Below are 24,429 nucleotides of genomic sequence, written 5' to 3'. Positions count from 1 at the left end.
CAAAGCTCGTGTGCTGGTTTAAAATATAAAGCTGTTGCTGCTGCTAAATAAGAGGGACATCAAGTGACACAATTCATGACATGGAGACGACATGAAGTTCAAGATGTATTTCGATGGTGGTCCTTGTCTAAGTGACATCATAAATTACCATCAATTAAATCACGCCAAGTCAGGCATCCATAAGAAAAAGCTCACAGTTCACAACTCCACATTTACTAGTGTGTAAGTCAAAGTAAATACAAAATAGAGACTGATATACAAACGAGAAGACATGAGAACATAACAGAGAAATTAACTCTGCTGAAGCAAGACCAGCCTGCCTGTACTTTATATATTATAGAAAATATCTTACTAGAACACAAAGTTATAAAACACCAAACAGATGACACATTTTGGTACAGTTGTGTAACGGCTCTAACTGTGGGTGAAAACTTCATTGCCAAAGCAGTGAAAACATGCCAGTCATATAACATGACAATGGCAATAACTCAGATGGTGGAACTTCCAAAAGTAATCCATTAATCCTGGAGGTCACATAACAGGAAACAGGTAAACACCTTCAAGTCCGACCCACTCATGAATTGCACAGTAGGACCCTTTTGTGATAACCCCAAATTTTGTCCTGGGTTACCATGTAATTTCCCACAGGGGTTAGCCTGGATGTAGTGATGCAGGGCTCAGGTTGTGCTCCATACAGGGCCCAAATAATATGAACGTAACCTATATGGGTGCCATAAAATGCCACCTTCTGCTGTCTAAACTGGATGCTCATTTGTAGCTTAATTTGGACAGCCTTCCAATGCAATCAAAAAAATAGTAAAGGAATATATTGGAATTAATTTGAACTGCAGATTTGCTGAGGAATAAAAACAAGCGGTGAGAAAACTTGGAGAAAGACTCTTTTGTTGACTGTTGTTCTGGAGAACAGAGTATTTGTTCATTTTCTGCATCCACTTAATTTATAAACTTTACATTTAATGATATCCTAACCTGGGTGCAGTGGTTAGGGCTGTTGCCTCACAGTTAGAAGGCCACTGGTTCAAACCCCGGAATGGGCAAAGTTGGCCTTTCAGTGGGGAGTTTGGATGTTCTCCCCATGCATGCGTGGGTTCTCTCTGGCTTCCTCTCACATTCCAAAGACATATTTGTTGGGGTCAATTGGTGACTCTAAACTGCCCATAGTTGTGGGTATGTTTGCGAAAGGCTGTCTGTCTCTATGCGTCCTTGACTCTTCTCCCAACACCACAACATGCTGCCTACCTGACATCTCTTCCAGCCAACCATTCATTGGTGTGGAGTTGTAATAAAGTAACTCAGCAGTGCCCCCTGCTGTCTGAGCAGCAGCTGTATCACAGAAGCTGTTGCATTAAGTTATCATGACAGTGCCTGCTAATGATGAAATAAAGGTAACAATAGGTATTCGCGGTTCCCGTCACTGTCCACACTCGCATTGTCTACAGTTATTTTTTTTATTTGGTTCAAACTTTAGTGAATACTACTTCAATTTATGAACATTTGATTACATTTAGAGGGGGGCTGGACAATCATGTTTGTATACACTAAGTTCACTATGAACTCTGGGTAAGTCCCACGGGAAAGTTGGCGGATTGCGGACTCACGGAAAGTCCGTAATTTGGCGGTCCAAAGTCCGCATCAGAGCGCTCACGCACTTACCGGCAAGCCGCCTCAAAGTCCGCGAGTCCATGAGTGTGGAGATCGGGATTGGGCCAAGGTGTCACTTAACGGGACTTGATTCCTTATATGGCTGTATGTGTGATACACTAAGTAGGTGTACTTGGGCTGGTTTGTTACAGCCCATCCCAGTGCCAGCTCTGGCCATTTTTATATTATTTTATGATTGTTCACGGAAGTATGGGGACAGATCACGACTCTATTTAGTCAGGGGCAGAGTATGAGAACCATAACATCATTTAACCTAGATCAACTATGGACCAAATTAACAAACAACACAAAATCTATGCGAGAGGCACAAAAGCCTCCGACTGCAGATGTCATGACTAGTCTTTGAGCATCGCAGACCAGGTGCACCTCGTTAAGCACTCACCTGGGAAGAGCCAACAGAGGAAGAATATGGACGAACAGGGCAGGGAGCACATACAGCTGTAACACTTCTTTTTCTACAGGTACTTGATTGTGTTATGGATCTTTTTCATACATTGGTATTTTAAGTCTGAACGTCAGAGAACCTGTTCATCTAAAATCATCAATTTAAAGGGTGATCTGTTGGCCAAAGAGCAGCTTCGGACAAATTCAGACCCATCTTCATCTGTGGGTCATTAGGGATGATGATTTAACAGTTTAACTCTTCTTTAAATAATTCAGGTTACCTTTTAAAAATTTTAACTGGACTCACAAAGACACTTCTCAGTCAAAGAGGAAATGACAGTAAATATCTATTTATTACTTTTTTTTTTTAATCAAAGCTTCTTTTACAAAGTGGCAACACATTAACACTTGTTTAAAATAAGTTCAGATGTGGGATTTAAAGTGAATTATCACAATGATTTTCTATCAAAGTTCATTTACGTCGCAAACTTCTTCTGACGGACAGGTGCAGGCAGCTGAGCCATGATGTCCAGCAGGGGGCGCTCCACCACAACCAGTGAGCGGTCCTCCAGTAAACTCACACACAGGAGGTGCTGTGGGACCAAATTGAAAAGTTAAAACGTTAGTACTACATCACTGATATAACCCTCTGTGCTTTATTATTATATATGGCTCAGTTTAGTCTGAATGTTAGACTCAGCAGTTAAAGAGGAGCTCCGCTGTAGTTAGTGTGATAAAGGTACCTGGAAATTCTTGCATATCTTAAAGGCATGGCTGTGTCGTATCCTCTCTGGCTCAGGAAGACTCCTCAGTGTCATCTGATTGTAGAGCAGAGTCTTTGCTTCAGGGAGCGGCTGCACACGGAAACAAGGACACAAAGATCAAACTATAGTAACATTTAAATCAACCAGCAGCATCCCGCTTTTAATGAGAGGGGGGAAAAAAACATGGAGCTGATAAACGAGCGCTGACATACCAGACTCTGGTCGATGATGCAGAACATGAACGTGTCGTGCAGGATGATGTGAGCTGGGTTTGTAGGATTGAAGGTGACGTTAGTGACGAACGTGTCCCTCTCCAACCACAGGGAGTGCAGTCCTTGTTTCAGCAGCTTCCGACTCCACTCTGTGTACTCCTTCTGCACCAGGGAGTACTCAAAGATCTGCACCACACACAACAGAAAACACACACACTTGTAATAAGTTCTAGAGCACCTCAATCTGCTCAATGTAAGCTTTGACAAACTTAAAAGGGTATTCTTGTATTTTTGAACTTGGGCACTATATTTACAAGTGTAGTAAGTTTGAACCATGTGGAATTACTCCAGTTGATGGCCTCAGTTGACTGCTGGGCTCTAATGGCTTCAATGTAATCTTTATTGATAAATGAATCAGATCAGAGTATGTCCTTTATTCTATGTTAATGTTTCAGTAATGATCCCAAAGTCCATTTTGTTTCAAACCAGAAAAGGTAGTTAAATGTTCTCCCCAGACTCTCACATTTACAAAAAAAGCAGTATTTACATCCTGCAGTCAAAATCAGTTTTTGTTATTGTGTAACGCTATTGTATGTTATTATCCAACACCATTTTTATTTAACACGCACACAAAAAGTTTTCATTTCTGAGCGCACCTGAACGCAGCTACACTCTGTTCCCTTCAGTTTGGCTGTGAGTGTGTATGTTAGTGCTGTCTGTGAGGACTGAGCCTTTTCTGAAAAGTGACATTGCTCCTTCTCCGCCTACCTTAACTAACGGGAGGTTAACGTCAAGCCGTAAAGTGGTATCGGGTGCGGTTGTTTCGACTTAGTTTTACAAGTACTTAAGCTCCGACGCCGCCCGATACCCGATACTGGTATCGCTGCATCCCTATATTATACACACACATACACCTACACCTCTGCTCTCTAAATACACACTGGCTTGCCCTGCCACTTTCTGCCCCGCCCCAAATTCTCAACTCACGTTGACCTGGGATTCCATTCTCACAGTAGCAGATAAGTTGTGTGAGGAGGGAGGAGGCTACTCGGTAAGGAGAGCGTATCAAAACGATCAAAACTAACGTGTTCTTAAAATCTTTTAAAACAGCAGCATAAGAAGGCCCGTAACTAACAGGAGACATCGCACCTTATCGATGCATTTACAGGATGGATGCACCATAAGTTTACTGATGGATGATGGTGATCTTATATGGATATATCCTATGTGTAGGAAACATCTATCCATCTCTAAACCATCAAGTAATTTGTAAAGCAATAAAATAAAAAGAAATACCAGAATTCCCCATAAATGTTGTGCTCGTTTTTTATTGGATGTGGTGCACATGATTAGAAGTTTCTTGTGAGTCTGATGAAGTGTTTACCTGCTGGTCTGCGTGCACCACCACCAGGTTGCTTGTAGCTGGGTTGATGGCTAATGCGGTGGGACAGGAGCTGTACACGGGGACTGTACAATGCAGCTGTAAACATAGTGAGACATGAGGAGTTTATGGCTGTAGCTTTACCTATAATGAACAATCATGAAATAACATAGTAATAAAGTTATATGCAGGAGAAACATCTCAGTCCCATCTCACCTTTAGCTTGTGAAGGTTGTAGACGTGGACCTCACAGTCTGCGCTTGCTGTCACCAGCCATTTCCCATCTTCACTGGCAAACAGCAGATGGACCGGCTGTCTGGAGCCTGAACAACACACATGTTAAGACTGTTTATACATGGAACAATAGACAGCTGCAGGATGCAAGGGCACAAAATGTCTTTGTCAGGTTGGACTAATCAAACTTGCTAAAGTGTGGGAAAAGATTATGCAAAAATATACCCCACAAGCAGGTAAGGACCCTGGACTCACCTGACTTGGGTTTGAGGGTGAGAAGATATTTGCACTCCAGCTGGTTGAGGGCAACGACAACGACTGAAGAGTGAGAAGAGGAAGCAAAGAGTTTTGAGGAGTCGGAGGAGAAGCAGAGCTGGTGAGCCGAGCGGAGCTCTTTAGGTATTCTGGACACCTGGAGGGAGGAGACAGAGAGGGATGAGCTTCCTTGTGCTCATCATCACGTACATACAGTCTATCATTCAGAGAGTAACACTGGACTTTCAACCCCAAACCAACGACTCTAGATGAAAATATTACATTTTGGTTGATGCTCTAAAAAGGCCTTTGAATGAGTCAGCTGCTGATGTTTTACTGTTGATATTTCGGGCTGTGTGAATGATGACAAGTACAAAAAGGAGCAGAAGGGAGGAGCTCACCTTGGTGATGCTGACGTTGTTGTATTGTAACCGGTACAGACGGACACTGGAGATGGTCGAGTAAGCCAGCCAGCCTCCACATGGAGACAAAGCACTGCAGCAGATATGATCCTCCCCCTGCAAAAATCCGTACACATTAGGAATGGGCATTTCAAGGAAAAATACTATTTTATATTCACTGGGAACTATTTGACCCTTATTCAATGACACACAACACTCACCTTTATCTTCAGCTGGATCAGTTTCTCTGGTTTCCTCTTCACAGGTAGACTGTCACCAGGCTTTCCTGTGAACATACAGTGTCATCAAGAATTATTACACTGTATAGTAGGTCTTCTTTAATCTCAATCACTTTAACTGTTAAATCTGCCATATAGTGTGTGTGTGTGTGTCTGTTGACCTCACCGTGTCCATCGCTCTCCCCGACTCTCCACACCTCTAAGTGGTCGGGAAACTGGAAGAGCAGCAGTCCTGCTTTCTTTGCACAACACACCAGATTTCTCTATATGAAGAAAGAGCAGAGGTGAGCATGTTACCATGGGAACAGACATGATCTCACTTTAACAAGTGGTGAGGGTTTTCTTCCTTCTAAATGTGTACTCACGTGTGGGAAAGCTATTTTGCGCATCGCTGACTCCTGAGTGTTCTTCTCCACCTTGTCCAGCAGGGGTCGCACTACCAGTTGGGTGTCCATACCTGACAGGATTACAAACATCAAACCTCCATCACTCTTAGTCATATAACAAGTTCACCTTCAGATTTAGATGGAGTTATGGTGGAGTACAAGCTCATGTGGTTTTGACAAAACATAGAGGATGTCTGGAGTAATACCAGACATGCTTGTTGCATGACATCAGACAGCATTCATGCAAGGGATGATCCAGGCTTCAGCTGCTTTAAGCTGAAACCCTCTTGTGGTCTCATGAATAAAGGGATGGATGTCACATCAGCATCACGCTTATGTGATGACAGTGATGAGGCAACACAGGAGCAGCTGTCTTTCATGCAGTGTTCCCTTGTTAACCGCAGTAGTATTCCTCATCTATTACCCGTAAACACTGGTGCACATCACTTACAGTTAAAGCAGTCACAATTTTACAATAAACCAGACAGCAAAGACTGTTTTTATATTTTAACCTATATTACACAGCAAAGTCCAGTGTTTTCATCCAAAAAATTAAATTTGTATCAAATATAATGGAATTTAATGACATTCAATACCGTCTGCCTAAAATTGGAACCGGCCGTGAAAAATGGTTTGCAGGGATGGAGGAATGCAATATCTCTTTAATTTTATATTTGTTGTTTTTTTCAGTTTAAAGTGTGATGATTTGAAGACTCAGTGTTTTTTGCTCCACATCTAGCTCAAGCGCTTTTTTTTAGATTATTTTTTTGGCTTTTGCCTTTATTTGATAGGACAGCTGCGGTGAGACAGGAAATGTGGGGAGGAGAGAGTGGGGGAAGACATGCACCGAATGATCGGCAGACCGGGAGTCGAGCCTGCGATCAGTGCGTTGAGGACTGTAGCCTCTGTACATAGGGCGCCTGCTCTACCAACTGAGCTAAACCAGCACCCCACGTAGCTTGTTCACTTTTAACTTCAACCCTTCACATTAGTTTACATGAACCTTTACCCTTTAGAAATCCCACACACCCACTCCACTGCCTGGAGGTGATTCAGCAGAGCACGTTCAGTCACAGGCTCATTCCATAATATACCAACAATGTACACTCCTGTATAGGAAACAGTTGCATATGCTTATGTTATACATACATGTGTATATTTATGCACCGTTATATTTATTTATACTGAGCTTTTTACAAGCCATTTATTTTGCACACTGGATATTGTTATTAGTTAGCTACCTTTTAGTGTCTCGTTTCTTCTGGTATAGAAACTAATTTTAGTATTTCTACGTGTAGATTTTATGTGCCTAGATGTTTTTATGTTCAGTGCTAGATGTGATGTCTTAAAGAGGACATATTTTAGCTCTGCAATTAATTTTCAATTTTCTATTATTCTAATGTGTTTTTGAATCATGTTGGTAAAGTTTGTTTCATTTCAAAAATTGTATACATATTTTAAATGTAATTATTTTCGGAGCCTCTTCTTCCTCCTGAAATAAACAACATTGAAAGTTCAGACCTTAGCCACGATTGGCTGACAGTATTTGGCGTGACTGTGTAGCCACTCTCCTCACTGTGCAGCTGCACCGCACTGTCAAAACTCCAAAGTTGTAGAAAACATGGCTGCTCTAGGATCGGTTATTCGGCCTTATGTGTACGAGCCAGTATTGGCAGGAGGTATTGGAATGGTAAGTTGAAATCTTGATGACTTACACTACGACTTGCACTACAAGCTAGTGCAAGAGGTGAATGACGATTGGTCGATTTCAGCTAAAGCAAGGTTCTACGTAGAAACCTGCAGCTGTTCTGAACGGCCCATTTAAGAGGCGACCTTTTTAAACATGTCATTCTTCACTTTTTCACTGTGAACAATGAACACCCAAAAATGTGAAACCCATGCAAAATATGAGAATATCCATTTAAACGATATGGCCCCTTTAACTGTGATTGAAGCTGCTGTGACAGTGTTATTTCCTGTAAAGTAATCAAAAAGTACTATTTGTCTATTTATTAATGCACGTAATCGCACACCGACCCAGTGATAGTTTCAAATAACTACATAATACACTATTTAATATTTAACTTAATAAAATCAATCAAAATATTTCCTGATGTAGCCTCTCATAAAGAGGCGTCAGTATTAATTTAGTGTGTTTCCTAGCCAGTTAAAACTCACTTTACCTTTCTCAATGGTAGCACTACTGCTGTTTGCTTTTATCCCCCACCATTTCTGTGCATTGTTAGGAACCACACAAGCACAAACTCCTCGTATCCGTTAAGCTACTTATCTGATACTGATTCTGAAACTGTACAAAACCCAATAGATGCATATAAAACATATTAACAGCAGATTTCACACTGACCTCCTGACACCACAGCAGTGTCTGTGTGGGCGAGCGCCCTCACATCATGCGAGTGGTTTTTAAAGGTCCTGGTTCGGATCCACTCCTTCTCCTGCTGGTCCACAGTGGAGGACAGGAACTGAAACTGGATGACGGTTCCCTCTGACGTCCCGGCTACCAGACTGCTCTCATCCTGCAACATATAAAGAAGATTTAACATCACTGTGACTCTGTAGGGATATGATAATTAAACTGCCTTTAACCCATTATGTCTCCACACTTACCTGTGAAACTGACAGAGCCAGAACGTCCCACTTGGTGACCAGGTGAGTTTTCATCAGAGTTCCTGTGACTCCGTCCCAGATCTGGACCTTTCCTGCAGAGTCACCACTGATGATGGTGTGGTCGGACAGGAAGGCGATGCTCCAAACCACCACGTCTTTGCTCTTGGACGTTCCGACGCCTCTCTCCACCAGCAGTCTGTGTGTGGCGTGGCCTGAAGACAGCATAAACAAACAGAGACTTAAGGGTCATGGTCATATCATCGGGGGGTTTAAGGAGTAGGTGACGTTTTAGTTTTAACAAACACCAAAATCCTCGGCTTATCGACCATGGGGATATTTAAATGATGTGCTAATCATTTCAGGATTGAGTTGTGTTTCATTACCTGTCTCAGCATCAAAGATTCGGATCATGTCCATCATGCCAGCAGCGATCAGAGTGCCAGAGGGATGCCAGGAGAGAGATATGATACGACCTAGAGGATCATAAATAAAAAGAATTAAACACTGAAAGTCACTCAGTCACAGGCAGGATCCAAAAACAGGTCGTAGATGTTGCAGTCACTACAGCAGTCAAACAGATGTATATAATGCAGTATTTGTTTCATGAGGTTGCTCATGACATACCGTAACTCCCTCTACATGCACCTTTTATATTGCATTTAGCTGCATTTTCTTTAAAGACCAGCTCCAGTCATGTTTTAAAACATATTAACAGCTCTGCTTGAAATAATAAATTGTGTCCGATATGTTTTTTTCTGCAAAACATGTTTAATTACCTTGTAAAAATCTTCCCAAGGCATCTCCTCCTTTTCCCTCATTTAAAATTCCTGATACTGCATAGTCCCACCCACTGTGCAAATTTCAAACCACGAAAACAAAACACGTCTCTGCCATCGTTTAGTGGCACCTTTTGAAACTTAGCTAGCTTGCAATTAGTAGTAGTAACGTTAACGTTAGTAGTCAGTCGTGAAAATTACGATGACGAAGTGGTTGCCGTAGGTTGCACATAATGATATGCACAGCATCACCCCGTCCATTAACGGGATTGGCTCCTTAGGTTTGTAACGTCTCAAACCTGCCAATCTGAAAACGTGTTGTTCAGCCTGTCCTTGGTACACTGCAGTTTAAAAGCAGACAGGCCCAGCCATGGAGATGACTGCTCATGTTGTCCCTGATATGTCTTGTAGCACATGAGAAACACCACACCACCACACACCACATGGAGATGTTTACAAGGTAATCACTTGATTTTCACTGGAGGGGGTCTTTAAATTTAGTAAAGTGAGTCTACATTAGGAATGTTTTGCAATGTCTCCATTAAACTAAACTAAAAATAATGTGCATCTAGTGAGAGTACATATACAGGTAAGCAAAATCCCTTGGAATCAGCTGGTTCTCTTACCTTTCTGCCTGTCGAGGTTTCTTTGAAACTGAATTCTCCCCTCCAGTACTTCAAACATCTTCACAGTACCATCCTCACAACCAGCCTGAAACAGAAAACATTCAGTTAACAAACAAAGCTGAATACAAGATGAGACTTCAATGCCAACGATGAAATATAAGCCCTGGTAGAGGAATTTAAGCATGTGTATTGTGATGTGTAATATAATGTCTACAAGGTTTTGACTGACCGCTAGCAGAGTTCCCTGGCTGTTGCTGCTGATGGTCCAGATTGGTCCTCCATAGGCCTCCACTGTGTACCGGGGCCTCAGGTTCTCCAGGTCGTACTCTGTGATCTCTCCATTCAAACCAGCACTGAACAGACGCTGGCCCACCCAACACAGAGCTTCAACAGCCCTGCCTTCCTGTCCAGGGATGACCTGTGCATCAAATCAAAAAATGTCTGAAGGTTATCCCTACACATCTTACCTCCAGGTTATTCAAAACATCACTGACAAACTGAGCAGTTTAGGTTTTCTTTGATTATCTGTAAAAGTTCTTGGAAAGGCGAAAGTAACTTGGAATTGATTAAGTAGCACCAAGTAGAACTCTCTAACACATCAATTAATACACACTACGTCGTTAAAGATGCCATGTCCTTATAAATCTAATTAGCACATCTATTCACCCAAAAAACACTGAATGAAGACACATGACAAACAGGACACAAGTGGATCTTGTTGGGAGGCTATCTAGACTTCCTCGGAGCTCTTACCTTTTCTTGGAAGTAGTTGTCAGCGAAGCAGAAGATCTCCAGAGCTCCATCAGCCCGAGCTAAAGCCAACCGCTCAGTCCGTCTGTTAAACGCCATGGCTCTGATAGCACTGGGCATGTAGTCGAAGAACCGAACACGGTGCACCTTAAACTCACCCATTTTACCTAAAACACAAACGGGCATTGTTATCAAAGCTGGTTCGGGGACATCAAAATACAACCTGACATAATGCTGTCCGTTAGCTAATTGAAAACCGTACAGGCTTAACAGCCAAAACGCAGACCGAGTATAATAATAACTTTAAAATCAACAGTATTCACAACCATTTTAAAATATCACTTACCTGTTGTTTTCCCCAAAATGACTTCACTTTCTTTGCTTTAAACTCCCCACGCTGGAAAACATCAGGAGCCACGTTGAGGACCTTTCAACCGGAAATGTATCACCCAAACACACTAAAACCGGAAACACGTCATCAAATTTACAGCGCACACAGTGCAAATCTTAAAGAAATATCAAAATGATTAAGCTATATTTAAACCATGTTTTATTTAAAAAATAAAATAGATTAAGGAATATATTTCATATCCCCCCCCCAATTCTACTCTATATAGGTAACTTTGACCCACACTCCAGCATCGTAGGTGGCGGTAATGTACCTTGAGCGCTAGTTGCAACTGCCATTAATCAAGAAGAAGAAGAGGAGGAGCAACACGCACAGCTGGCGGGAAATCCTACTGCAGGGTGAACCGTGGTTGTTATTTGGGTTGAGACAGCTTCAATGTGAACTTTTATAACTTCGTTTTATCAAATGTTAATGTCTTAAGACGCCCTTGCTGCCGGACAGGACAATGGTTCAAATAGTCGTAAGGTAAGAATGGTGAAACAACTTTAGTTTATATTTTCATTATCTACTAAACTTGTATTGTTATGATTCATAGGTTGGCTACTTTTAGTTTATAATGTGTTGCGGACGTCCATAATAAGCAAAGTTTCAAGAGAACAATGCCGTGGATAAGATTTTCATACAGCCAGTGCCTACTGAACACAAGGACAGAATGCAGAGTTTAAACAGAAGAAGCTGGTGGGATGAATAACAGGAATCTGATGAAAAAGCTGAAATAGAATTTATTAAGTGCCTTGAATGAACATGGATACGTGCCGAATTGATTCATTCTATTAATAAGTATGATTTATTCGTTTACATAATCTTGACTTATACCAATTATTAGTACATTTTGGAATCAAATTTTGTATTGAGTTTGGTGTGGCACCCTATCCAACAGTTTGACGTTGTTAAACTATGGACAAAGTCTGATGGGCTATGCTGATGTTTGTGTGTTTGTGCTCCTGCAGAGGCAGTGTGGATGGCAGCAGTCCTCCAGAATGGCTGCTGGTGGAGCTGCAGGGAGAGGTGGTTTCAAGACACAACTCTGGTCTGGCAGGAAATGTGATGGGAGACCTGCTCTACACCAAAGAGGTAAACAACAGGTTGAGAAGCTCGCCAGTACTTTCGAAGCTGCCTGTCCACCACAGGAACTTTTGGAGGTGGACTAATATTGTGTGGGCCCACTGCAGGGACCAGGGTTTAATTTCTTAAACATTAAATTAGTTCTGAGGACATTAATTTACTCCCCAACAGGCCCTTTAACTGCGAACATTTCTGATTTCCAGGTGTGGCAGTATTTTATTTCAGCCTTCATTTTTAATAATACGCAGCCAAATATTGACCAATGACAAACTCCAAAATTTAAACTCCAAAAATATGGCAGCTTACTTTTTATACATCAGCATTATAAAAATGTGTCTTAACTTCACAAGTCTTTACAATTTAAGGCACAATGTAACTGTATAATCAGGACATTTTCGTGCATACTGCTTGAATTGATGTCAGTCAGCAGCAGCACTCCTCTCGCGAAGTGTGCTACTGGGCAGGTGAGTACGTTACTATGGTTTTCATAAATCTTGATTTATGATCAAAACTGAACCAAGTATATGAGCTATGAAAGTCCAGGGCTTTATAAATGATTTACAATGACTTAATTTATCGTTGATGTGCGAGGTGCCAAATTTAGTTTTTTTAAGAGGTTACTTGACAAACTCTTGGAAAGTAGTTCCTGGGACTTTAAGTGGCAGGTATTTTCGGTGAAAATACAGCTTTAGTTTATATTTAATATATGACCTTTAAAAAGAAAGCTAATTCAGTTCTTTAAAAGATCCCAGTACATCACATAACAGGAAAGAAATCACTGTTGAGCTATTTTTGTACCTTAGTTAAACATGTAAAAAAAAATGTCTTTTTGCCCCATGCGTTCCTCTCGCTGTCATCTTCCAGACTCTTTTAACTCGGCTGTTTTTCCTCCTCCCACCACCAGGGGGTGCCAGTGCTGATTGTCGGACATCATATTCTGTATGGGAAGCAGGTCAAACTGGAGAAACCTTTTGCTGTCCTCACCAAGCATCCCGGGCATACGCAGGATAGGCTGGGCGGCCATGATAATGATGCGACACAGACACCCATGGAAACAAACCAGCAAGGACCCGCCTCCACCTCTTACTCTGTGACCGCCCTCATCAAACGGAAGCTGATCTTTAAGACTCGCCCCAAACCCATCATCACTAACGTGCCCAAGAAGGTGTAACATGACTGTCTGACTGTTTCATTGCACTTTTGTTATACAATTTATTAATAATACACCACCACCTACGGGTCAATATCTCAGCCTGTGACTTGAACTGATTTCAGTGAGGGACTCATGAGGGTCTTCTCACATATAAGTGAATGTTGTGTTGTCTCCTGAAATGTATGATGGTCTAAATGCGGTTCTAAAGGCTGTTGCAAAGAATCACATCCCAGGTGGACCTCTGTGTCTTCTCTGTGAGGGGACAAAAACAAGGAATATTTCAAAGAGGAGTCCAGACGAGCCCGTGCTTTAAAACAGCAAAATCTCTGCAAATGAAATACAACCAATACAACCAGTCACTGAAAGAACCAAGCACCAACAGTAAGCATTAGTTGGCAGATATCTTTGGCCAATATGGGCATATATCGGTATCATTGCTTATGTTTTTTTTACAGAAAATTAAATGAAGAAAACGAAGCTTTGGACGTACTTTGTCTAACAGAGCACCCGATGATTATTGGTATAATTGGTGGGCAATGTTTAATATTGTTACATATTCCTTAAATAAAGTTATTTGTTGAAAACAGCAGCTTTCAGAGTATCTTTGACAATTCTATCAGCACCCAACCACATAGAAGAGGACCCTTGTCATTCCATCTCAAAATGTCACTATGCTGGTTGCCATATTGGTAATAGGTGAATATTTTCCCCTCTTGAATCAGTGTCCTCCTTCGAAAGCCCCCAAATTGGTAGGGCTCCTACATCCTGACAACAGATTGTTGTACTGAATAGATTAACAGGAGTAGAAGTTAAGGAAGCTTCAGTGGATCAATACTGGCTATCATCGACATATTTACAAACTCAAACCAAACTATGATAATAAGTAAAATCATACATTAAAGCGGAAGTGTTTTACCGCTCTCTCTCTCTCCTCCCTCTCACAGTCGGCTCTCAAAGCTCCTGAATCAAGAGACCTGATTGCTCAGTAGGTGGTCCTTTTATATGCGCTGATCTCTTATCTCAAACATAACCTGCTCCACAGCAGCAAATAACATTTCAACATGTTGCAAGAATATTTACAGCGTGTAAGTGCAGCACGTGTTTGTTTGAAGAGGGCGGGTCCCATGTCGAGGTGTATAGAAGTAAAAAGCCACTCTGTTTCCCGCGAGCTCACTGAAGGGAGCGATTCATTCAGCGGCTGTAAAGCTTCTGTGCCCAGTGCTCGGCAGACGCCTCCCTCATGCACACTCAGGCATGCTGACAACATGGTTTATAATCCGACCTTGAGACATGTTGATGAAGTCAGACCTCATCTGTATTCACATTTAATACTGGTTTTCATTAAGATACAGTGAAATAACGTAGCTTTTTCTCTAGGCTCTAGAGTCCTCAGATTAGACTTTATTTACGGGTGTGGGCGTTGATATAGTGGTACTGTTGGTGAGTCCGTCTAAAAGTCTAAAGCCATCCAAAACTACAGACTCTAGAGTCTGGAGTCATTATAAATGATGATAAATCTATGAAGAACGAGGAAATAAATGTTGAAATGATTTGGTCATAGAGGGATAAATACACAAAAGAGAAAAATGAAGTTACATTTAAAAAATGTTGAAATAAAAACAAATAAATCAAACAAATTATGGAAATATAAAGAGAAAAAAATGCACTAATAAATAAAGGTGAAAATATAAAGATAAATAAGATAATACTTTTAACTTTTTTGAAAATATATTCATTATTTTTTGCATATTATAATGTACTAAAAATAAGTATTTTTGTATATTCTTACATTTGTATTTTAATCATTTATAATTGTATTTATAATTATTTGTATACAATTTCATCCATTTTTTTGTCTCTCTAATTCCCTAATCTATTCCCTATTTTCTTTTTTCTATATACACACAAATAAATAGTATATTTGAGCAGTTTAAACATACTGGTCATTCACAAACTGAATCATGTAAAAATAAGGCATGCCATTTTTTTATGTGCTGTTGTCAGATTTATTACATACATGGTGAATTTATCCTCCGCTTAATCCTTGGGAATTAAAGACGACGGCATCATATGTCTACTTAAACGCTTTTTTCTCTGGTGTCGTCTTAGTTTAATCAAACAAATCTACGCCTCTTTTTTAAAGCCTAGGCTGCTCTCTTTAGCATGTGGTTTGTGTGTTTTACGAGTAGTATAGTATTTTAAGTATTAAAAATATTAATAGCCTAGACTAATTAATTATTAATGTATTTTTTTCAGTGAACATACAGTACAATGAACAATTTATAAAATCAGAATACTGAAACGATAGTATGGGGGAAATGTCACGACAGTTATTCAAGGCATCTTGGTATGAATGGGAGGATTGTGTCCAAAACAGGAAGCATTTTTAATGACTTAGGAAAATTCCAGCATCCAGTGATGCCCAAGGATGGAAGCAGCAGAAAGAAACATGACCAGCCAAGCCTGTAAAGACAATTTAATTTTAATGTATGTGTCCCTTTTGAACTTTCAAGTTTAAACTTGTACAGCCCGCCCAAATAAAACAATATGAACATAACTTAAACGGCACAAAGAGAAAAGGGCTACACCCCCCCCCCCCCCCCCCCCCACAGAAAGATCAGTGTAGGCACAGATATGCTGATGCTGTTGACTCTTGATATATGGAAAAGGAGCTTTTACGTCCGAATCCGTCTGATCTGAAATCATATGAAATTTCAAAAAGAGAAAAAAAAACAAAGCTGTCACTTCTCACTTCTTTGGTTTTCAGTCTTTACACCGTTGTTGATGGTAGAAGAAAAACAAAGCATACATTTGGTGTAAATGACACAAATGTCCAAAGTTCAGAGAATGGTGTCCAGTAGTCAAAGTCTACTATTACACAAACATAAATTGGCACCTTTGCAATATATAAAAGTGACCATATAAAAATCACTGACTGAAACTATGACCCAAATGGTGACTGTAAACTGAGCATTGGACCACGATGTACTACAATAAGTTACTCAACTGGAACTGTTCAACAGCACCAAAAATACAACTGCATGTCACATGTTCAGAAAGGTTCAGATTGTCTGCTCTGATAAACCATAGCTGCTCCACAAAACACAGTTGGAGCAGATGATTGTGCTGTTCATAGCTGATGAGAGTACGGAGGACTGATCTCCAAGCTGTCTCAGTGTTTGTTCTGTAGACATTCACTTCATAACATCCTATTGCAAGTTGTGTGGCTAGAGAACTTCTTATATTGTCTGCAATTCAAGGATATAGGACACTTTCTGCAGCAGTCATAATATGCACTCTCTAATAGGTCTGTCTTGATATCCATTGATTCGTTGAAAGAGTTGTAGGTTGCTGTTCCTCCTGTCTATAACTTTTTAAAGTGCCTCTGCTTTATTTCACAATGTAGTGACTGTAATATATTAAGCAAACTTTGACTTTTTGTTCACAAGACATGAGCAGCAGTCTCCTATGGAAAAGTCCTGTCTTTGACCTTTTTACTTTCCTATCCAATCACACACAATATTACTGGCCAATCACAGTTGTGCAGAACTAGGCAGAACTCTAATGGGAACATTATAAATGCATCCATACTGGCTGAGTAGCAATGCGTAGAGCTTGGTCCCGCCCTACGTTGCCGTGATTGCCAGGGAAAGTCAAAAGTTCAAACATTGTGCTGTAATCTGGGTGGCCGCTGCATTTCACATCCTATGTGAAACCAAATGTCAACGCTGACTAAGAAACTGTAATCGTTTTATACTCCAAACAAAACAAAACTGTACTCCTGGGTTAAACAATTCCTGGCAAACTTTGAGGCAAAGAGTACCAGCCAATCACAGCAGAGACGTACAAGCCAATCATGGAACAATGGGGCAGAACGAGGCGGTAAACTATTGGAAAAAATAAGAGTGTAGCCATGCCCTTCTAACATCATGACATTGTAAAAGATAAGGGATAAAGTAAAGCTGTGTGCAATAACCGAGGCTAAGCTAGCTGGCTCACGGTCAGTAAATCCCTCCAAATCTTAGTACAGCTCATAAAATCACCTTCTTTCTATTTCTACATGCGATTAATACAACAGATGCAACGTATGGGTGCAAAGGAATTCATTTGAGTTAAGTCATTTAATTGCTTTTACCGTTAAGCACGTATGATCATTAAAAATGATGAATTTTAATAATCGTCGCCAACAAAGCTCATTAACTAAACTTTAGAACCCCTTTGTTACACAGGCAGACGACTGAGGATGTTGTACCCCGTTTCTTACAATTGTAGATACCAGTTCAGAGAGGATAAGTGTTTACAGCAACCAACAATTCATTCAATGAATATATTGCATGTGAGGATCTGATTGGTATATTGGTAAAAATATAATCTATGATTGAAGGATGAATTTTGCTGGATTGCCTTTGCCGTCCATTTTTGTAGTAGCTTCAAATACGTGCACAAGTGTCTAATAACTAATCTCAGAACTCAACAAGTACTTCAGTTGTTTCTGGTGTTTTCCTTTGGTCTCTCTTTCCATCACGTTGTCGCCATATGGTCATAAAGTAGATTCGTTTAGCACCTGAACCTGCGAACATTTTTAATCTCACGCTGACACATCTTCAGCCTGCACAGATGGGCCTGCACAGATTTGCGTCTACTGATGCAAAGTCAGGTCTTTCAGATGACTGCAGGCAATTGCAAAAATTTGCTTTGCGTTCTCTCTGAACACGTTTAAGATAAACTCCAAAGTCTAAAATCATCTGAGGTTTCCTTTTCTCTTCTGAAACAGAGGTGTTTTAACTAATTGACTATTTAATGTTGCTGATTATAGAAGCTCAGTTCTGTCACATTGTATCCCATTTTATCTCTATCAAACCTAAGGACAAAGAACTGACCGACAAGTGAGACCTCTGCTCTCTTAGTCTTTTCCTGCTTTATACATTTATTCATCAAAGCACTGCACTGCTCATTTCATCACAGTTATCCCACTAACCTGTGCCCATAAACTACCTAATGTTCTTCTCAGCATGTCACAATTACAAGTGTATGAACTCTTTATAAACTGGATCAGTTCCGTTTGGTTTGGTTTTTCAATATGAAGCACCGTTGAGCAGGATATAAATGGGAGAGCTGAATGGATCCAGTCATCTCAGTGTCCTCCGACTTGATTTCTCGATTCCTGCTGCTCCCCCTTCAGATTCACACCTTTGTAGCACCAGTGATGAAGATGTGAGCTGATCACTGGAGCAGTTCACCGGGTCAAAAGAGACCTTGCAAGAACCACACTGCAGAGAAACATGGCCCAGATGTTCTACCAGCCTCTCTGGTTGCAGATTTATGCCTCTGCATATGGTAGGTGATACTGCTCTTCCCTCTTGTTACACCGTTTGGCTACGATTGCCAGGTAGAGCACCAACAAAATGAGCCAGTAGCAAGCGTAGAGTATCGTCCCTGCTATCAACAAGGCTTTCTCCGTCTCACTGAATGTTTCCTGTGTTTCACAGTAGATCGTATACACCACACCTCCCAGCAGCACCATAGCCCACACTGTGACAGGCACAGCGCCAATTAAGTTGATTACAATCTTCTTGCGGCCTGAAGTGCCCCATCCAGCCTTGTTGATGGTGAGCAGGGCAAATATTTTGGCAGGGAGCAAGCTGGACATGTAGAGCAGAGAGTAGAGGGACATAAAAATCATGACCAGGCTGCCACGCAGGAAACAGGCGTAGGTGGCCTTTACCATCCCAACCAACTGCACCGTCAATAAGAAGAGCAGAATGTTCCACAGCCTTCCACGGTAGAAGAGATGGATAACCGTAGCAACCAAAAAGAAGGGGAAGAAGCCGGTGACCACGGACTCATAGGTCATCCAAAGGCTGTGCTTGTGGAACCACAGGGCGTTGTAGAGCCACTCACGGAAGTAAGACTTGCTCCATCGAGTCTGCTGGTTGAGCCAGCGCAGGTACTGGGTCGGCGTCTCAGTCTGGCACTGCGATCGCGCCGTAAATTTTGTCTTGTAGCCGAAGCTGAGCACCCGATTGGTAAGGTGGCGGTCATCACCGAAGCTGCACTTGGAGCCTAGAAAGGTCTGGTGATACCAGGGCTCCAGGAAGCGCTGGAGCAAGGAGTTCCTGTACATCCCCAAAGGACCACTGATGCACTGGACGCATCCAAAGTAGGACTGGCAGGCCCGTTCAATGTTGAAGGCCATCCAGTAGCGCACGCTGCTGAGAAAGGAGATCCAAGAGTCGTACTTGTTCAGGATCTGGAGGACAGAAAAGTAGAGATATTAGACAAGTCAGGCAGTCAGTGAAATTGTATTGTCTCGTTGTAATGATCTTTCAATCTAAGTTGAATTTTGACTTTCTGTTTTTAAAGATTCTTTGTTTGGCTTTTGCCTTTTTACATCGGATAGTTGAAGAGAGACAGGAAATGGGAGAGTGGGGGATGGCATGCACCAAATGATCACGCTATCAGTGCATCAAGGACTGGCCTCTGGATATGGGGTGCCTGCTTTACCAACTGAGCTAAACCAGCGCCCCGAAATTTGACTTTCCAACCACACTCCTTAGGCTACACACAGACTACTACATCTTCATGATTTGACAGCAATCTAAAAGCCATTTCATAACTTTTCTCTGTCCGTACATTTACAATAAAATATTCACTTTCAATGGTTTTGTTTGTTTGGCACACACAAAGCTGGTACTGGATCTTTGGATCAACATTTCCAAAAGTCTCTGTTTAAATCTATCTACGGTTTAAAGCCTTTAGTTTTAGTTAGAAAACTCCAAAGTGTGGATGCTTGGTGTAAACGTAGCAAAAGTAAGCTTTTTAAAACTAAAACGTTGGATGGAAATGTGGATATGGCTTTAGTCTTGGGCTGTCATGATACTTTTTATGACTGGAAACTATTGTACTTACCTGCACGTCTCCACCGACCCCTCCCACCAGTGGATCGTCCTCAAGAATCTTCAGCATTTCTATGGTACATGCTGGGTCTAGGACGGTGTCGGAATCACACACCTGAAGAATGACACAGCAAACACACATATGCAATCATTGCTCACATTGAGGTCACAGGTGTCGAAGAAGCCCGAGTAGTATTCGGACTTAAACTCATGAGAGAAATGAAAGGCTGCTGAAAGACATCCCAGCTGGTTCATTGAAGCTGTACAGCCCTTGGTCAGCTGTGGACATGACCTTTGAACCACAGCAAGGATACAGAGGTCAGGAAACAGCTGGCTATGAAGAGAGAGGTGGTTGCCCAACATGGGTCCATTGGTTTGGATTGCACTGTTTGAATGTTGTCGGGACAAGTTGGTTGGATTGAGGGATGTTAGTATTCACAGCATGCCACTGTTCACGTTGTTGTTTTAAATCGTATTTATTCAGATGGATGTTGATCAGTATGCAGTGGCACAGCAGCAGCGCAGATATGAAATCACCTGTACAGCGCACTTCAATGATAATCTGTTTGGAATGTGCAGATGAATATAAATGGGCCTCCACTGAGGACTTAGTGTAAATTGATTATTTTACCCACACTCAGCCACTCCTAAATTGGTGTTTAATGGAAATGCTTAAGTGTGGGACCATGCTGCCAAACCTTCTGTTAACTTAATATACAGAAACTTTGTGAAGTCATTTCAGTGGCTGAGCACAACAATCAGGACAAGTGCACTTAAACCTGCAGCTCAAAAATAGACAGATTACCGGTGTTGCGGTTGGATGGAGTTTTAAAGTGGTTCTTCCATTATCCTTTCACCTTGTGTGATTGCGTCGCCTTTTTGAAAGAAGACTGAAGCAATGAAAGAAATATACAGGTATGTTTAGGTGCTGACTATACTCAGTAAATTTCTGATTTCATTTTCACACAATTTACTTTTGAAAAAACAGACTGTCTTTACCCGACTGGTGAAGCTCTACCTGATCTACCTGAAATACGACCATGGCCTCTTACCACTATTAAATCATGGTGGCACATACTGTTAAAATTTCATGCGGGCACCACAGTGACAAATGAAACCCAAGTCGAGATAACCCTGGTGACATTACTCTGACATTTGACAAAGCTCCTCCAGAGCCATACGGGACACTAAACAACAGGGTTTCACGGGGTGAATAGTAGTAACCTTAGCTTGTCTTGACTTGTAAAATTGGTAATATGGTTGAATGAAATTGGTAATATGCTTTGAACTCCTCCTTTTCCTGAACATTTTTTCACATGGTTCTAATCCTGTTCTTAAGTCTTTAATTGTAAAACCAGCTGAGGTCTGTGTCCGTGTCCCTTACCTGTACATAATCCACGCTGTCCCCCAGCGCTTTGAAGGCAGTGTACATCACCTCTCTCTTGCCCCCCCATTCCTGCATGACACAGGAGTAGCGGCAGCCTCTGACCAGTCGAGCCACTCGTACCGCCTCCTCCATGTGCACTGTGCTCCTCCCTCCACCTTCCACACATCCTCCTCCGCTCCCATCACTGTGGTAGTTTCCCTTCCACACCATGCTGCCGGCCTGGTCAGCCCCGCCCATCACCTCCTGGAAAATGTCCATCATGTAGCGGTCCTCGGGACGGTTTCCGTCCACCACCAGCACCACCTTCAGGCCAGGGAAGGAGATTCTTCGGATGCTTCGCAAGCACTTCCTCAGGTAGTCCGGGTCCTCCTGGTAGGCAGCGATGCAGAGGGCCACAGAGCGACGGAGGTGCTGAGGCCGGGAGGGGCTTCTCATCCGCCGATGCTCCAGGAAGGCGAAAAGGCTCTGGAGGAAGAGGTGGAGGGAGAGGAAGGCACCATAGAGGCCGAAGGAAAGGTGGTGCTGCTCAGTGTGGATGAACTGGTAGCCTGAATAAAACGAAAAACAGTAAAAGACAGTAAGACAAGAACAAATAATAAATGCATCACTTGTTTTGAGTGAAGTGCCTTAACCGGCATTCTTTTGACGGGCCAGCAGGGGCAGCTCCACTCCCCAGTGGCTTTATCCATTTCTCTTAAACAGACTGTTTGATCTTCAATTATACGTGTACATGTTTATGTTTGTATAACATTGAAATTCACAAGTTTACCTGTGACGTAGGCCAGCAGGATGGTGAAGAGGACCACCGCAGCAAAAAGGGTGGTGACCACGATGTTCAGCGCATTCCTGCAGCGAGAGGGCATCTGGAGGAGGACGAGGATGTGAGGTGAGGTGGTAGGGACCCAAACACATGTCAAGGTGAGAGTCAGAAAGATGGAGAAGGCAGGTGGAGGGGTTTGTAGAGTGAGATGAAGTGGGAATAGAGGGAGGGAGAGGAGAAGACACAAGGGTGGCATGGGAATAGATCAATTAGATTGCAAGTGGATAACTACAAGACATTCATATCAAAGTCGCTAAGTGCACCACACCAATTTGCTTGTATGGACGCACATATGCAGACACGTGAGGAACTTGTTATGCAGAACATGAAAGCGGCTGAAATCAACACAGGTCTGTTGTGCACGTCAGGTGAGTCAGCGACGAGGGCCTCTGGACTCTGGAGTCTGACTGGAGGCTCTGACACAGAGAGCCTGTAACGTAGCTGACCTAAGTGCCACTTCCTGTTTGTTGTGTAAAACCTTTCATCAGCCACCATCAGCTGAAGCTCGCCAGCATCAGTCACTGACATCATGGACCACGGGAAACAATTACTGCACAGTGTAGTGCTGATTTACAGCTACTATTACACTAACTACTACACTAACTACTGCTGCAATTACTACTAGTACATTTACTTATATTATTGCTGTTGCTATTAGTAATTTTTTTTATCAATAAACCTTTAATACTACAATTACCCTCCATTTCTGTTGTTGATGCTACACTACTATTTCTGTATTATTGAACAACAACAGTACTACTGGTGCGAGTAGAATTAGTAGTAGCAGTTATTTTGTTGCTGCTGGAACCATAACTGATAGATGTTGCTATTACTACTGTTACTCCTGCTGCAGCCACTACTACTACCTGACTAGGACAACAACACCCTCACTAGTATTACTAGTGGGCATGTTGGGCACCTGTGACTTCTATATCAAAAAGCTGGGACTTTGCTGCCACTAGTGGGGCACTGGGCGTCACAAACAACTGTCTTAGATATTATTATAATTACATCTAAGACTACAGCTACTGCTAACAGCGTTGTTGCTGCCATTGGCATTACTTTTTATTCATGCTGTTGCAGTTATACTACTAAACCTGCAACTTCTACTACTGGACTTTGTTGCTTCTATTAACCCTTCCATTATTGCTGCTGTTGCTACTACTCCAATACTATAGTATTAGTTATATTGTTGATGTCATTACAAATACTATTTGTAAAATTACTGTTACTATTGCAATTGGAATTAGTACCACAACTAAGACTACTACTAATAGCATTATTATTTTCATTAGTATTACTGTTATTCATGCTGTTGCAGTTACACTACTAAACCTACAACTACTGCTACTTCTGTTATTGTGCGTTGTTAAAACTTCTTCTATTAAACCTTCCATTGTTGCTGCTGTTGCTACTACTTCCATTACTCGTAGCAGCACTTGTAATACTATTGTTGATGTCATTACTATTGCATATGGTATTACAACTACTACTACCACTACTATTTTAATGCTACTGTTTTTATGTCTACTTCTGATGCTGCTATTGCTCCTGCAGCAATTAGTACTTCTATTTAAAATACTACTGTTGGTGTCGCTATTTGTACTATTATTACCCATGATGTCACATCAATACTAATAAACATAAACAACTACCACTACTTCTACTTATAGGTCAACTACCATGCAAACAATACAAGGAAGAAAGCAGAAACATTATTACTATCAATACATCTGTTATCGATACTGCTGCCATACTGTGACCAGCACATTCTGCACAGAGTAACACCTCGCTCAGGTTTTTACATTCAGTAACTTGAATTGAAAGAACCTACAGCTGAACACCACCTGCCCGTCTGTTCTCTCTCTCTCCCTCCCCCCTCCCATCAGCCCCTCTGGCGCTCTCTTCTCCCCTCTTTGAGTTAATAGCTCTAATTAAAGGCCAGCCGGGGTTTGGCCAGCGCTCAGAACCGGTCGAAAC

General features: G+C 41.7%; 3 protein-coding genes across 3 annotated transcripts; 1 reads left to right on the top strand and 2 right to left on the bottom strand.

The window, feature by feature from the left end:
- Window positions 1-2,453: 2,453 nt before the first annotated feature.
- On the bottom strand, window positions 2,454-11,141 carry utp4 (UTP4 small subunit processome component). The gene is made up of 17 exons (XM_069686863.1): window positions 11,066-11,141; window positions 10,723-10,886; window positions 10,199-10,387; window positions 9,970-10,054; window positions 8,951-9,040; window positions 8,568-8,779; window positions 8,305-8,476; window positions 5,919-6,010; window positions 5,720-5,816; window positions 5,536-5,600; window positions 5,315-5,431; window positions 4,914-5,070; window positions 4,641-4,747; window positions 4,428-4,523; window positions 3,044-3,229; window positions 2,811-2,921; window positions 2,454-2,660 (listed from the first exon to the last, which is right to left on the bottom strand). The coding sequence occupies exons 2-17, from the start codon at window positions 10,879-10,881 to the stop codon at window positions 2,544-2,546; spliced, it is 2,052 nt and encodes a 683-aa protein (XP_069542964.1). The 5' UTR covers window positions 10,882-10,886; window positions 11,066-11,141; the 3' UTR covers window positions 2,454-2,543.
- A 385-nt stretch (window positions 11,142-11,526) lies between these two features.
- Window positions 11,527-13,874, top strand: chtf8 (CTF8, chromosome transmission fidelity factor 8 homolog (S. cerevisiae)). The gene is made up of 3 exons (XM_069687060.1): window positions 11,527-11,593; window positions 12,079-12,202; window positions 13,098-13,874. Exons 1-3 carry the CDS (start codon window positions 11,574-11,576, stop codon window positions 13,362-13,364), a joined length of 411 nt encoding a protein of 136 aa, XP_069543161.1. The 5' UTR covers window positions 11,527-11,573; the 3' UTR covers window positions 13,365-13,874.
- A 4,792-nt stretch (window positions 13,875-18,666) lies between these two features.
- has3 (hyaluronan synthase 3) lies at window positions 18,667-22,495 on the bottom strand. Its single transcript, XM_069686994.1, has 4 exons — window positions 22,399-22,495; window positions 21,627-22,177; window positions 20,256-20,357; window positions 18,667-19,596 (listed from the first exon to the last, which is right to left on the bottom strand). The coding sequence occupies exons 1-4, from the start codon at window positions 22,490-22,492 to the stop codon at window positions 18,667-18,669; spliced, it is 1,677 nt and encodes a 558-aa protein (XP_069543095.1). The 5' UTR covers window positions 22,493-22,495.
- Between the last annotated feature and the right edge of the window lie 1,934 nt (window positions 22,496-24,429).

The sequence above is a fragment of the Semicossyphus pulcher genome, unplaced genomic scaffold, assembly GCF_022749685.1.
Source record: "Semicossyphus pulcher isolate SPU_LCO1_2020_fin unplaced genomic scaffold, fSemPul1.0.p SCAF_8, whole genome shotgun sequence".
Classification (NCBI taxonomy): Eukaryota; Metazoa; Chordata; class Actinopteri; order Labriformes; family Labridae; genus Semicossyphus; species Semicossyphus pulcher.
The sequence above is the reverse complement of the archived record's forward strand: the minus strand, read 5'-3'. Positions and strand labels throughout refer to the sequence as shown.